The sequence below is a fragment of the Trematomus bernacchii genome, unplaced genomic scaffold, assembly GCF_902827165.1.
Source record: "Trematomus bernacchii unplaced genomic scaffold, fTreBer1.1, whole genome shotgun sequence".
Classification (NCBI taxonomy): domain Eukaryota; kingdom Metazoa; phylum Chordata; class Actinopteri; order Perciformes; family Nototheniidae; genus Trematomus; species Trematomus bernacchii.
Window position 1 is genome coordinate 10902207 of NW_022987313.1, and position 15102 is coordinate 10917308.

General features: G+C 41.5%; 1 protein-coding gene across 1 annotated transcript in view; it reads right to left on the bottom strand.

The window, feature by feature from the left end:
* The window catches only part of arid1b (AT rich interactive domain 1B (SWI1-like)), a 165298-nt gene that overhangs the window by 31664 nt on the left and 118532 nt on the right, over positions 1–15102 (bottom strand). The window contains exons 6-7 of the mRNA XM_034124043.1: positions 7882–7968; positions 4962–5141 (exon numbers count right to left, since the gene is read on the bottom strand). Coding sequence (XP_033979934.1) covers positions 4962–5141; positions 7882–7968 — 267 coding nt within the window. The remainder of the gene's footprint in view (positions 1–4961; positions 5142–7881; positions 7969–15102) is intronic.

Here is a 15102-nt window from a genome sequence, read left to right on the forward strand (position 1 = left end):
AAAAAAACTCCTGTCCCTCCCCCAGGCGTTGGCTTTTTTGGCTGAATTACACCGCCGCCCCAGCAAGGCACCAAGGCTTAAAAGTGCTGTATGAAGCATGGTCATTACCAGCGAGTGCTTAACCCCTCGAGGGAGGGAGGGGGGGGGGGGCACTGCAATGGGTGAGAGAGAAAGCCAGCAGAACTGACACACACTCCAAATCTCTTTCCTGTAATGGTCTGATATCCTCCTCCCCTGTCCACTGTTCTCAACATGCTGGCTCTGCACGTCTTAGAAACAGCTGGTGGAGTTATGTGAGTCCCGAGAAGAGGCCGATATCAACACACAGTACGAGATCAGTTCAACTTTAAACAAGCCATGAACATAAAACATTAAATATATTTTGAGGGCAAGAAGCGGGCACTTCAGAAGGGTTGGAGAAAGCTGTAAGGAATAGCCAAATGAGGGAAAGCTTGAGCCTTGTTTCCACTAATCTAAGATCTATGTAAATAAGTACATATTATTTTAGGATTGTTTGTAAAATGGGCATATCCTCCTGCAATCATCATCATAACTGTGTTGGGTTTATGTAGTTGGTTACACAAGCTACAACCGTTTGCCGCTGATACAAGATCCTTGCTGCAACCTTCCTTACACAACATCACACAGATGTGATGTTCTCTGATGAGCTGTGGTACACACCACACAAGTAACTTAAGAGGTTGAGTTCTCGTAGATCAGGCGGACAGGCCAAGAAAAACAGTCAGAGAAGAGTTCAGAAACTTGGAGTGCGTTTCTGTGTTGGCTAATGGCTGGTTAATTTGTTAGAGCGCGAGGGAGAGGGAAGGGAAGCAGATGGAGCTGTCAGGAAAAGAACAATGACCAGCAGCTGTCTGCCCTCTTCACCCCAAACAGACCCTTCAAGATCTAGGACACCAGCTATGTTCCCTTTTGAATACTTTCCAGTACTGAATGTTTTTTGATTTTTTTTTTCATATTTCTGCTGATGGCTGTCCCTTTGTGGATCAAAGATTTCTGAATGAGGTCATTGCTAAGGCAGTGTTCAGAAAGGCAATAGCGCTGCATATCAAAAACCAAAGTTGTTTCATTAGTTTCTGTGAGATAACGCAAGAAACACGGAGTGGTCTAGCCCAAAAGTTGAACTTGACCCCAAAGGCAGTGCTACGTCATCCAACAAAGCCATATCCTGGCCAATAGTACTAATTACATGATGGGGATGTCAAAATGTAAGAAGCAAATATTAGTATGATGGAAAACAAACAACAGCACTGCATACAGTAAACACCTCTAGACAGTTCCAACAAAAGCTGGACATTGTATGAAAGTACTCGTTATTTATTGCAGGGCTATTGTATTAAACAACAGTATAACCTAATAAACTGGGAAATATTCATACAGCTTGAATGAAGAGGATATTTTTTACTGCCTGCCATTTTTGTTTGTTTTGTTGTTGACACTATGCGAAGATACAAAAGTAGCCATTTAAGAAAAACCTCTTTTAGATAGGAGCTGCGCTGCTGTCTGAGAATATCCTCGAGTACAAACTCAGGACAGATGCAGGTCAGTTCCAAGTGCATTACATTTGAATGAGGGTATACATACATCAGTATAAATATACTGTATGTGACTGTGATGAGAAGACAAGCGAGCCTGAGCTGTTCTTTCCGTTCCTGATGGGAACATCTCTCCTGTCATCCGAGTGAGATTTCACGCTCATCTGCCTCCAGAGCCTCTTCCAGGCTATTCGCCTCGCTGTCGCTCTCTGCTTACTTTACTTCTCTTTTTCTGTCTGCTTACTGGGCTGTCGGCCCAGCCAAAGTCACATTAAGAGATAAGGGTGGGTGGAGAGGGGAGACCAAATACCAAATGCATTAGGGTTATTAATCAACATTAACAAATGCGAGGGAGAGGACGCAATTTTGGGGAAACACCACGGATGGGCGCATTCATCAAGGTGACACTTTAAAGCAAACATTAACCAAAAACAATGTTTCGTCTAGGGTGCCGCCAAAGGCAAAGACAAAGTACAGCAGATGTCAACGTTTGTTGGATGGCCAGGTGTCATACATTGAGGAAAAGCAGAGGAGAATGCTGAATTGCAGAGAGCAATCCACAGTTTGACCCATCTTTCTGGGAATCAGTGTTTATTTTTTGCCTTTTTTTGAGTATGAGAAAAAGCTTATATAAATGGTTGATTTGACTGATTCACCAAATGTCTCCTCAAAACAGGCCTGGAGTATAAACTGTAGTACAATTAGCCAACAGAGACAGGAATGATATTCACAGATTGATCAAGTTATAGACCTTATCATTTTAAAATGAGTTGACAGTATCTTGCAACAAATTATTATATTTGTAAACCTTTTAAGTTAGGTTGCCCTACGTATTAAAATATGAAGCATTAGGTTTCAACACTGTTTCACAGTTGTGAACCCGTAAATTAATTAATGTTTGATTTCTTGTGTTTGTATTTTGTCGCGTAGTTTCCCCCTTTGTGTGTAAGATAAAAAATAAGCTTTGCAGTCATCTTGTTGTAAATACACAACAGACAAAATATCCGAAATGACTGGTGAACTTAAATTCGCCAAAAATACTAAATGGCTAATTTAAAGAAATATCAACAATTATACCATGTATGAATAGGAGTAGGATGATGGCAAAACATTTCAGATTGGACATCATCAGTGGACGAATGCAATTAGATAAATAAACCCAAGTTCTTCACTTACTAGTACTATACAATTTTTGGATACTTCTGTATATTTGAGTATTTCCATTTTATGCCACTTGGACTTACAATAGACCACATTTTGTAGGGAAAAGTGTATTTTTTACTCCACTACATTTATTTAATATCTTAGTTACTGGTTACGTTCCAGATTTAGATTAAACATCCTAAATTAACTAATAAATGATGACGTATTTTTATAGACATGGCTACCCATATCTTGTTGAAAAAATGATCCTCACCAATACCAGCTACAATAAAGTTATGAACAAATTAATGCATACAAAATTATCATCTGATAATAAACATTACTTTGAAATGTGCCATTTTGCATAATGAATATTATTTATAAAATGTTTTGTGCTTATACTCTTGTACTTTGTATTAAAGTTAGTAGTATAGTACTTTTACTTTAGTGAAAGATCTTTTCTTTGGTCCACTGGACATTATCATTCCGTGGATAAACCTCACGACCCCTGTCATTTTGGAGCTCCCTCATAATGTTATCATGAGGAGGGCCAAGAGGTCTGTCCAGAGTTCAAGTGCATCATGAATATTCAGAGTCTCATCTTCAGAAAGATGTGTTTTAATGCCTGCAGTGAGACCTACCCCAGGAGGAGAGACCATATACGAATGTCTGTGTGAGACAGTCTTAGAAAGAGAAAGAGAAAGAGAAAGAAAGAGGGGATAGATATGTCTTTTAAAATGAATCTTTTTGTATTGCTCATTAGAAAAGTCTCTTTGAAAACCAATGACACCGATGTCAAGGCCCAATGTGACTGCGAAACGAGGGCCAACCGTCATGAACAAAGACAAATGTGGCTTTCCCATCTGAGGCCAGGCTCCTTGGTATTACGTGGTATTCATCAGTCCAAAACGACTAGGCAGAAAGAAGAAGCTGTTCCACAAAACTGCTGTCAGGTAAAAGTCAACAGAGAAAGTCCACACAGGGCCTGTTAGTGGTTTTCATGAGTAATAATTCATCGTAAAATTTGAAAGGATCCAAATTCCATCTCTTTTGGTTTTGAATAGTCTTTATCTGGCTTTAAGTTACAGTACATATTCGTTTTCTGTCAAAGAGTGACAGAAGTTTCTTTGTGTTGTTTCAATAAGCTTGGCTCCAAGGACTCCATTTCTTATTAGAGCCTCGAGATAATGTCCTCACTCCTGCCTAAAGGAATTATGAAATATGTATGACTTTTTGGTCAAATTACAAACTTAGACTCCTTTATAGCCTTTGTGTCTTCAATAGGTTATTGACGCAGGTGCTCTTAGCTAACACTGTACTAAACACAATATAGCACATTATTGGTAAAGTGCACATGGCATTTGTAGAAGAGGAGAAGAACATTTCAAACTAGTGCTGAAAACGTCCCATTCAGAATTGTTGTAAGGCTGAGGAAAAATGTGTAATACAGTCATTATATAGCCAGAAAATGAATGTGTTTCTCGAAGTAAAAAAGAAATCCCATTTGCTATTATTTCCTAAAAATACTGTATGATTAAGTGTCAAGGCCTCTTCACCCCTTCATATTGATTTCAATAGAATTGCAAAGATAGGTGAATTTGCAAACTGTGTAAATTACATCTTCATGAATTCCTGGAGTTATTGACCAAAAGGTGATTATCACTAAGGTGAACGAACGGCCAAGGAGTCTGAAATGGAGGGAAACTCTTGTAGATTACAAGCTGTGTTGAACCCCCTCCTCGTATTAAACCATCCTCTACTTGAGAATGAAATGAACCAACGAGTTGAAGTTTGGTTTTGCTTTTTTTTCATGGTACAAAACTGTAAACCTAACATCTTGTTATCGACCAGATGTCCAAGTAACTTTGAGCAGTTAACAATTTCATTAGCTCAGAGTTTTTTTCTCAACTCTTCAATAAAGTATTAATTGATTGAAATGATGTATAGTCGTGAGAACTCAACACCATGTTGAAAAAGAAGCTTGGTGAGCTGATTAGCATTAGCATGTTTCAGGCATGTAGCAAGTTAGTGGTTAGCTTGCCGGCTACAGCAGTTAACTAACTAACCCTGGGAGTGGTTGCTACGTCATCAAGCTTATTGGATCATAATAAAGGCCTGCGCACTTTAATACGAGTTTCTGTTTAAAGATAATCAATGGGCCAATCTTCCAGAACCTTCTATTCCCTTCTAAGTGTATTTTCACGTTTAATTGTGAGTTAAAGTAACATTTGTTATAATAATTTTTTTAGGCAAACTGGTTCTAACCTTGGTGTCCATACTGTGATCCTTGAGGTCCATGAGAACCAGAAGGGCCGCTCTGGGAGTAGGGACCCATCCCAGGATACAATGGGCCCCCAGGTGAGGGGTGGGGGGACATGGGAGGTCCTGACTGAGGAGAAGCAAACTGAGAGCCTGGCTGGTTCCTCTGCATGTTAGACATGAACCCTGAAACACACAATTAGACATAAAACGCAATGTCAATGCTTTGCTTAAAAAGGTGCCTAAAACACAAAGAGCTCTTTAAGAGTAAATGCACCTGCTCAGAAAAATCAAGTGTTGACTGAGGGATTGAGCGAAGGTGGATGAGGTCATTATACCCGCTAAATAAATGTAGATATCCATTCAATGGCCCCGTGTAAAGAGACCCTTCCTTTTGATGAAAGCCTAATCTTTTACCTTGGCATTGGCTCCTGTTACTCGTAGATACAAATCAGTGAGTAACTCGGCATGGAGCGGGTATTAGACAAAACAGGCACAAAAAGCACAGGCTGACATGTAAAAGGAACCCTGAGCAAAAATAAAAAACACAGAATGTTTAGTGAACTCCTTTAGCAGTGAAAGCAGAGATCAAGTATATACCTGGCCTAAAAGAAGAATGTATACCTGCAAAAGATGAGTCCATGTGTGTTCTGGGGCATGAAAAAAAAGAATTAGCCAGTGAATTGACCATGGCTACTATGTTATTCTAAGCCATTCTGTCAATAGATGTGTTAAAACCTCTCAGGCCCCAAACTCGCCTCCACCATTCAAATTGACATTTGGAGCAATCCTCGCCTGGGCTTCGCTCTTTCAAGCGGACCCAAAAAACCCATAGAAAGGTCTCCCAATCCACCGTGAATGGAGAAAGGTCGCTGGACAGCCATTGAGTGAGCGAGACGAGGGTGTGTGGGCGTGTGTGTGTTGGGGGGGGGATGCAGTATTGCAGATAAGGTGTAAATGGATTGGGTCTGCTCGACTGTAAACTTTGATAGCTATCCGCTTTGATGAAAGAGCGCGCACATTCCGACTCTTTAGTGAGTTTGGGGTTTAGGAGTTGGAAAGTGCAAGCAGACACTTGTATAATTCCTTGTTTCTGCTTAGAATGCGAGAGCAAATGTGAGGAGAGAGGAGGGAGATAAAAGTTTAAAACTGAGTGTGTATTCACTATATGCTTGTGTGCACATACATGTGTGTACATATTTGTGTTTCGGAGTGTGGGGGGGCGGGGATAATGGGGAGAAGAGAGCAATAAATGTTCAATGTGTGTGTGTGTTTGTTCGTGCGGGAAACAGACAGAGGCCAAGACAGAGGCAGTGAGAGAGAAAGTGTGGGAGGGAAAGACAGAGCAACGGAGCAAGAGAAAGAACGATTGGGGCCTGAAAGTGCTTAGGCTGCGAGTGCTGGGTTTAAGGAGCGAGGACATTATTGTAATGTTTTGCTTCCATTAGGGTAAGGGGATTCTGGAGAGGAGGAGAAAAAAATTACAGTGTGTAATATTGCACTTTAAATTGCCTGGAAAATGGATGGGGAGAGGAACATTGTGCAGACAGTGCTAAAAGCAAATAACACGTTCAAGGATTTCTCTCTCTCTGCTTCCATCTCCACAAAAACACACACACGCGTAAACCTTTCTCTCTCTTTTGGCAGAGCGAGTGAAGCTCTCAGCCGGACAACAACAACAACAACAGGCAGCCGGCGAAGCACGCGAGAGACAGTGTGGGGGGGGGGAAAAAGGGACATTCAGCGGATTTATGGAAATGAAGAGTGGAGAGAGGCTCTTAGGGAGGCAGGCACTTGAGCAAAGTGGGGAGTGTGTTTGGGAAGGGGGGGTTAATCCTTGCTAGAAAACAACAACCAGCCCTGTTAACCGGCGCTGTTTTTCCGGACTGGGCTGGGGGGGGGGACTCGAGGTTTACAGGCATTAGAGAGCAGCATTCAATCTCCTGTTTGATTTCATCATGTTGGGAAAATAACGTTTTACAGTGCATCACTCTCTCTCTGTCTTCATCCATCTACTCCCTGTCTTCTATGTTAACTGCTCTTCAGTGGGTGATAGAGAAGGAGCATCACAGTCATCCCATTAAGGGTACATCCCAGTCTTTCAGATTTGTTTACAATGTTGTGTGGATGTAAATGAGTAATTCTTCTGTTTTTAGTAATACTTGACAAGTGGCCATAATTGCTGGAAACTATTTTTCTGCTGGCAGGCGCATGTGGCTTGTGGGTTAGCATTCGTGCTACAAGCCTTTGGCAACAAGTTGTGGGCAAAACTGAAGTGGCTCCATCAAAAGAACACACGCTCTGACTCGAGCTTAATCAACTGAATGTTGACTGTTACATATTTTCAAAAACATGGCTTTCCTCTGACCTATGTTGGGAAATGATGTCGTATGATGCTAAAAACCTTGTGTATGAGAGCTTTACCCCAACTATCATTTGATTCTGTTTAAAATGTTTGTTTTCAACACATGCTGGTGCCGTCCTGCATTGAGACAAACAAGCCACAATCTTTGTTTACATCCTTATGTTCCATCAGAAAACCTTTCATTACAACCAGTACTGGTGATATTCACAGAGCTTTGCTTTGAACAGACTATTTATATTTTAGTTTCTTATGATCTTCACCCTTCATGTCCTCACTGGTGTGGAATGTGAAAAACTATATTTCGGACATGGCTGACTTTAGAAAAGTATAAAGCTTCTTTTATTCTGATTGTAAATTATCAGGATTTCTTTTGGAAACATTTTATGCTGCATTGGTTCTCCTAAGAATGTTAGCCATTATGTTTCACCAAAGTAAAACTCTTGTCATAAACACACACTGTATTCCACTCAAACAAACTTATCTTTACTCTTTGTCGCCTTTAAAATGTCAAGGCCAAACACTGAATGTGTGCCATTGGATACAAAATACACACACACATACCTTTCTCCTGAGCCATGGGTGAGCGGGTGTTTGGCGGGTGGGCTCCTTCTGGTCCATTCCCAGAGCTCTGTGAGGCCATCGCAGAACCTGCACAACAATACAGTCATAAAGTTTCAAACATTCACACACAATTCAGAGTAATACAAGCTAAAAGAAAAATATGTTGCATTAATTGAATTATCTTCTTTGCATTAAAGCGAGGCCAATAGTAAAAAAAGACTTACTGTACTCCCTTGTCTGTATTACTTAAAAACTGAAGGAAACTGCATGAACTGTTGTGACAAAAAGCTGTGAAGGACAATTTGTTTCCCCTTCTGCATTTCTTTCTATGACACTGAAGTAAGTTAGAAGGTTCATTTGGACTTAGGTTACCCTGGATGTGTTCATTGGGCTTGATAGGGTTAGAGCGATTGATGCCAAATGTACAGACCCCCCAAGCACGCAGCAGAATCACTATACATGAAGTTGTTTGTGATTCGCTATTAGCTAAATGACAAATGCACTTCCAGAGGACATACAGTATCAAGTCGTTGGACCCTGTGTCACTTCCTTGTGTAGGCATTAAAACCAAAGCGATCCCCTATAGAAACCAGCAGCATTTGAGGATCATTGATTAGGTGGTTGTGCAGGTCTTTGGGCTGCGCCTGTTCCATTGAAATCCAATAGCGAGTTGAGGGTCTGATTAGGACAATGGCAGACAGAGACTATGTCCGATTGATTTGGCCCAGAGGAAAGAGAGAAATGGCAAATTAACCTTTTATCTTTGGATTCAGACCTGAGGCAATGAGGAGAGGAACAGACGTTGGGCAGTGTTTTTCTTTTTAAAACTGCATTGGTTGTACTTTGCTGTGGATGAAAAATCCAGTACTTGAACATAATGCTAGTGAAATGCAGCATTTACCCAGAAGACATGTTGATGTTATTCAACTGTACATGTTCACTAGTGATTGTCACTACATATTTGTACAATTACGGTATATGATTTGACTTTGTTTACTCAGGATGCCACATTATGAATTACTGCCGCTGAGTGACATATTAACAAAATGTTTCTGCGATAGTGTCCTTAGAACCCACACTGAATATAAATCCCTTATTATAAAGGAAACACTTCACATTATTCAATCACAAAGTAGAAAGTGTGCTGTTTCAATAAGTGTGCGCGAATATTTGTGTGTGTGTGATGTGATGTGTCTGTCCACGGTAGCAGGAACATGACTGGAGGTGGCAAACTCTCCACATAAACAAACCCAATTAAGTCAACATAATTGCTTTGCATAAAAACGCATAAACAACATTTCCATACACCAGCTGCCTACACAGTAACACACACACAACACGCGCAAATGTAAAAGTAATTGGACAAACAAGTGTAAATAAAGACACCCAAACGCACAAGGAAACACTCGTAAAAACGCAAAGGTAGAGGATATGTGCTGTAATATTAGCACACACACGCACACGCACACACACACACACACACACACACACACACACACACACACACACACACACACACACACACACACACACACACACACACACACACACACACACACACACACACACACACACACACACACACACACACACACACACACACACACACACACAGACCCCCTGCCTGACTCATAAATAGATCCAGCGGCGCTGCTTCAAAGAGGGAATATTCGATTAGTCTGTCATCATGTGGTGGAGGGAAAGGGAAACGTCGGGAGTGCAAACCCTGAAGATACCCTTAGATAAAACAATAATTACTAACTATGTGCTTCTGTGTGTACCAGTGGTGAAACAAACACTGCTTTACATTAATAAAAGTAGCTAAATATACTTCATTACAAGTAAAAAGGTGGAAGAAGGAAACTGTTTTTTTCTCATTTATTTTAGTATGATTGGGTAATCATGAGTGACGTGTTAACTTTTAAGCAGTTAAGCATTGAAGTGGGATCAAGTTTTAACTACTTTATTTGTTGACGTTGCAATTCATCAAGTGTATTATTTCTCTTAATGTGTGACTTTAATCTTAGAGAATTTCGGAGATTTTTCTTTGGATATCACCCCTCTGCCCTGGCTCTGTAATTATTATTTTGTTGACCTACCATGGCATTAACTTAAAAATCATAGTGGTTTCCCCGGAGATGCAGCGCATTATTTGTATATAATATGATAGTGGAAATAATCAAGAACAAGTACCTAAAATAATACCAATCGTACAGTGATAGATAGATAGATACTTTATAGATCCCAATTTGGGAAATTATTTCGTCACAGAAGCAGAAGTCTGTTCAGACTTTATAATACAATACTTAAAATACTTTAAAAAGTGGAAAAGAGAATTAACAATTCAAAATAAAATGAAAAAATGAAAAATATTATATCAAATATAAACAAAACAATATAAAATATTCTGGATGGTTAAAATAAAAAGTCAAAAATACAACAGGATCCAAAATACTACAGGTCTTTTATAAGAATGGCGAAACTCAAACTATGGAACAGTGAGTTCTCTGCCGGCCAGAGGTGAGGTGTTGAAAAGTGTTATTGGAGAAGGCAGGAATGTTTTCCTGTACCTCTCTTTGTGACTAATACATTTACTTAGTTACTTTCCACTGGTAAGTTTGTGTGTATTATTTTTACTGTCTATATGACCACTTCATTGTATTGTATATATGTTCATGTGGAAGAGCCTCTTATAAAGGGTCATGGCCCCTTGTAGCCAGAGGGACAGATTTAGATGCAGCATGAGTTTCGATGGGCGGCTGGTTAGTGAGGATGAAGTATTGTAGCATGAGTGTACTGAACCTTTAAACTACAATAACGGCTGGACTTTGTGTGTTTGTGTGCATGTGTGTGTGTGTGTTCGTGTGTGTGTGCAGGGATGCATGCCAGGCACCGGCTATGCTGTCAGACTCTGTTTGTTTGGATGGCAGAGTGGTGGTGGCAGCAGCTTACACTGTACAGTATATGTGTGTATGTGTGTGTGTGTGAGTCACTATGAAGGTACAAATAGGGAACAGTGCCCTCCATGCTCCACTACTCTCTCCACATGCCCATGTAAATTGTCACCAGGGTTGACATTAATGCAAAGACATGCAATGGTGCGTTTGTGCATGTGTGTGTGTGTGAGAGAGGGGATGAAGAGGGAAAAAAAGGATGACACGAAACAGATCTCTTTGTCAAGAAAGAGAATTGAAAAACAAATGAGAAAATAGTGAAAGAAGAGTTGAGTCAGGCGACGCCTCACCTCTGCACCTCGGTCTGTGCAGTGAACGCTCACAGCACTTCGTAATTATTTCACCACCAATTACTGTCCAAACAAAGCTTCATCCCACATTTTCTCCTCTTTTCCTTTCTCCTCTCCTCACTATCCTTTTTAACAAGGTGCCATTAAATAATTACGTCCAAATAAAACAAACAGGCTTCCACAGTGAGTCCTGGCACGTTTAATCTGTACCATTAATAATTCATACTCTGAATCTTTGACGTGCAGTTCTTCTCCACGTGCTGCTGGGAGAGAGCGAGGAGAGCTAAATGTCAGCAGGAGCCGACTGTATATCTTTCCCTGTCCACAAAAGAAAAGGCCGTCTTTGCTTGCTATGAATGAGAATGTAAAACAAATAAAATGGTAAGAAAATACTTCCACTGTTCTGGTAATCTTCTTTTGGCTGCTGTGCATGAGGGGGATTTAAATGTGTTTTGATCCATTGGTATGCTTCTGTAAGTAAGTCTGGCTGTAACTAAGTGCTATATGTGAACAGCACAGTATTCTTTTGTCAATTCAAAATATGAAATGTACAATTCTGGGAAAACAATAATTATTTTTCATTGATGCATATGAGTTAATAGTTTTAATGTTTAGCTATTGTTATGTTTGTACTGTTTAAAGGGACTGTGTTGAAGTATTGGTGATTATTCTTGTATCTTTTTGCCAGTTTTTTACTTTTTTCTTTACTTTTACTATGCATGTTTTAACTTGTAAGTGCTTGAATGTGTTTGTATTCCAGTGTTAAGATCTCTTAATGTGTTTATTCCTTATAGTGCTAGTGTTCCCATAGGTGCTTTATAACACAATTAGCACATGGTCATCAGTGACATCATGGCGATATCTCTGTTGTCCCTCAGCCTTCATCTTTATCCACAGTCCTCACTGGCAATTTACACCTCTACAAGCACCCAGCTGAGCAAACACACGCATAAACATACACAAATACACACATGTTAAAATGGTGAAAGAAATCCCTGCCAATCACATCCATACACATCTATGGGAATATGTGTTAAGAATTAAGTTGCCTTTATTTTTTATAAATTGTAATTAAACTTAACTTTATCCTGAAAGAGTGAATGTTGATAGCAGGTCTAAAACAGACGTCATGAAAGTGCACCTGTGTAAATGTTAGCGCCAGAGACCACTAGGCTTTAGAGTAGAATAGATCTGATGTTGAAGTTTTAGAAAAGGGACCTGCTCCATGAAGAACTAGAGCAAAGTGAAGATATCTTCAATGAAAATGCTCTTTTACATTTGTGCTGAAAAGTCAAAGAACTGTAATTTTCTCTTTGTAAAAAAGGCACTTAGGGGGCCGATCCATGTTATACTCTTTGCTCGTGATACAAGGCAGCGGGGCCAAAGTAATGGGAGTTCATTGCATTTTTGGAGATAATGCTCCTCGCTAAAAACCCAATACACATTTTAAATTTATTTTCTGCGAGGACTGCCGAGGCAACCCTGAGTCTCCTTTGAAGAGAGGGAGTGTGGTCTTTGAAGCTTTTTTCATCAGGGTTTCAAACGCAAATGCAGGGAAAGTTCAAAGCCGAGGGAGAGTACTTGTGGCCGTATTCTGTTTTGTTTCTAGGCCCTGGTAATATTAAGCAATGGATTTAATGCGTGTGTTAGTGTGTGTGTGTGTGTGTGTGTGTGTGTGTGTGTGGGTATGAGTAATGCCAAGGAAGAAAAGTCAACCGGAGAGTCAATGAAAAGGCTTTTATTAATTGCTGTTGAAAGGAAGGTGCAGGTGTGCGTTAGCAGACATGTGTGTACATGTATGCATGCAAGGGTGTACAGATATATGTATACAGTGCATGTAGCGATGCCTCTGCCTGCCTGCCTACACACACACACCGACACACAGACCCTAATAGTTTCTCACAAATACGGACTCCTTGGAGCAGCAGGGGCCATTTTTGCTAAAGTGGGGTAAAGGCGGTGAGCACTAATAGACCGGTGTGTAGTTCAGAGAAAGGGCTGCTTCAGCACCATCTCCTAATACAACCCTTAGGCTGTAAATACACACACACACACACACACACACACACACACACACACACACACACACACACACACACACACACACACACACACACACACACACACACACACACACACACACACACACACACACACACACACACACACACACACACACACACACACACACACACACACACACACACACACACACACACAGGTAATATCCCCCACTTGTCCTGTCTTTAGGGGAAGGAGGCAGATAAACAGCGTGCTCCAATAATGGCGGTTTAGTTCTCAATGGGTGCGAGTCAATGCCTCTCCAAGCCGGGGGCTAATGCCAGTTAACTCTCCCTGTGGGGAAGGAGCCTAGGCCTGCGCTGGCTCGCAAAACAAGCGCTCTCCCAAGATCCTCATTACTTCCAATGCTGAGTAGCAACTGTAAGTAAACGAAAACTGCAGCTTAAGCTAAAAAACAGCGAGCGGGCGAGAGAGCGCTGGAGTGAGAGAAAGCAAGAAAATAGGAGTTGGGGAGGGAAAATAATTGTGCTCTGTGCTCCGGTTTTCCAGTCGGACAGAGTTAGAATGGGATTTCTCTAAATGGCTAACGCAGCAAGCCGGCATATTCTTATTTTTTCCCCGCTGTTTTGGCGGACGGTGTGCTTTGTGAATGTAATGTCTGCGAGGGGGGCTTTTTGCTGTTTTACTCCAAACACGAGCAGCCATCGGAGGGAGGAGAGACAAGGCATGTGGGAGTTGGGGAGAGAGTTGGGGAGGTGCGGGTAGGAGGGTTGATGTGTGGATGGGGAGGAAGAAGGGGGAAAAGAAGTGGAGAAAAGAGAGCTGGAGGAGGGATGTGGAGAAATAAGAGGGATGGAAAATTCAGCCTTGTTCCTCGTGGGAGGCCTGTACCACAGCAACGCTCTGAGCGAGGAAAGCAACAGAGACAAACAGAGATGGGGAGGAAAGGGTGGGGATGAGGGAACGTGAGACACAAGAGGGAACAGAAGAGAAAGCGAGCACGATAAAAATAATGAGAGAAAGAGAGGGACAGGGACAGCCACAGGCAGTGTTCCCACCGCGAAGCCTCTTAGGGAGTGGTGTGACTAGAAAACTCGCCCGGCTACACACCGCAAAACACACTTGCATAAAAGCTCACCCCCCCCCACCCTCTTTCACTGCTTTCTTGTAATAACTTCCACTACTAAGAGAGGAAAAGTACAAGTTTTGGTTGAACATCCCTGCGGCGTCTTCCCTGGTCCGGTATTTTGCAGCCATTAAAATGGTTTCTCTTTCACGTCGGGGAAGTCGACATTACTTCTTTTTTTAAATGGTCACTCTGATTGCTTCCAGGCGTCCGTGTTTGACCTTTGATCTCAGTGTGGGAAAAAACCATAGGAAAAAACGCAGCACCAATTTTTTTTTTTTCCATCTGTGTTTCTCATTACCATAATTAGAGATAGAAAATATACTTTCTGGAAAGGAAAAACGAAATGCAAACCAGAGGCTAGGCTGGGGGACGATGTAAAGGACAAGAGCGGGTGTAAGCGGGTTGGAGGAGATTCATTAAAGAGATTCATTGGGAAGGACCCTTAAGCTAACACACTGGACAGGCCTGGCCTTCTCACCCTTTCCGTCTCCCACCCTCTATCTATCCCTCCCTCCTCCACTCGCCCTGACCTCTCTGTCCTTTTCCAAGGCCCTGGAAGCACTTGAAGCGAACGCAGATACACAGATTAAACTCTCCCGAGCGCTCGCCTGCAAGCTCCAATCACCTCTTTAGAAGAAAATACAAACTTGGAGGGGTGAAGAGAGAGAGAGGGGGCGAGGGAGAGGCGGGCACTGTTAACTGGACCTCGGAGGACTTTGGTGGAGAGAGAGGAAGGAGAGATGAGTATTTGTGATTTTGCTTCAAAGCCAGGCAGGCGCACAGGCACAAATGAACAAACCCAGGCACACAAGAGAAATATAAATAC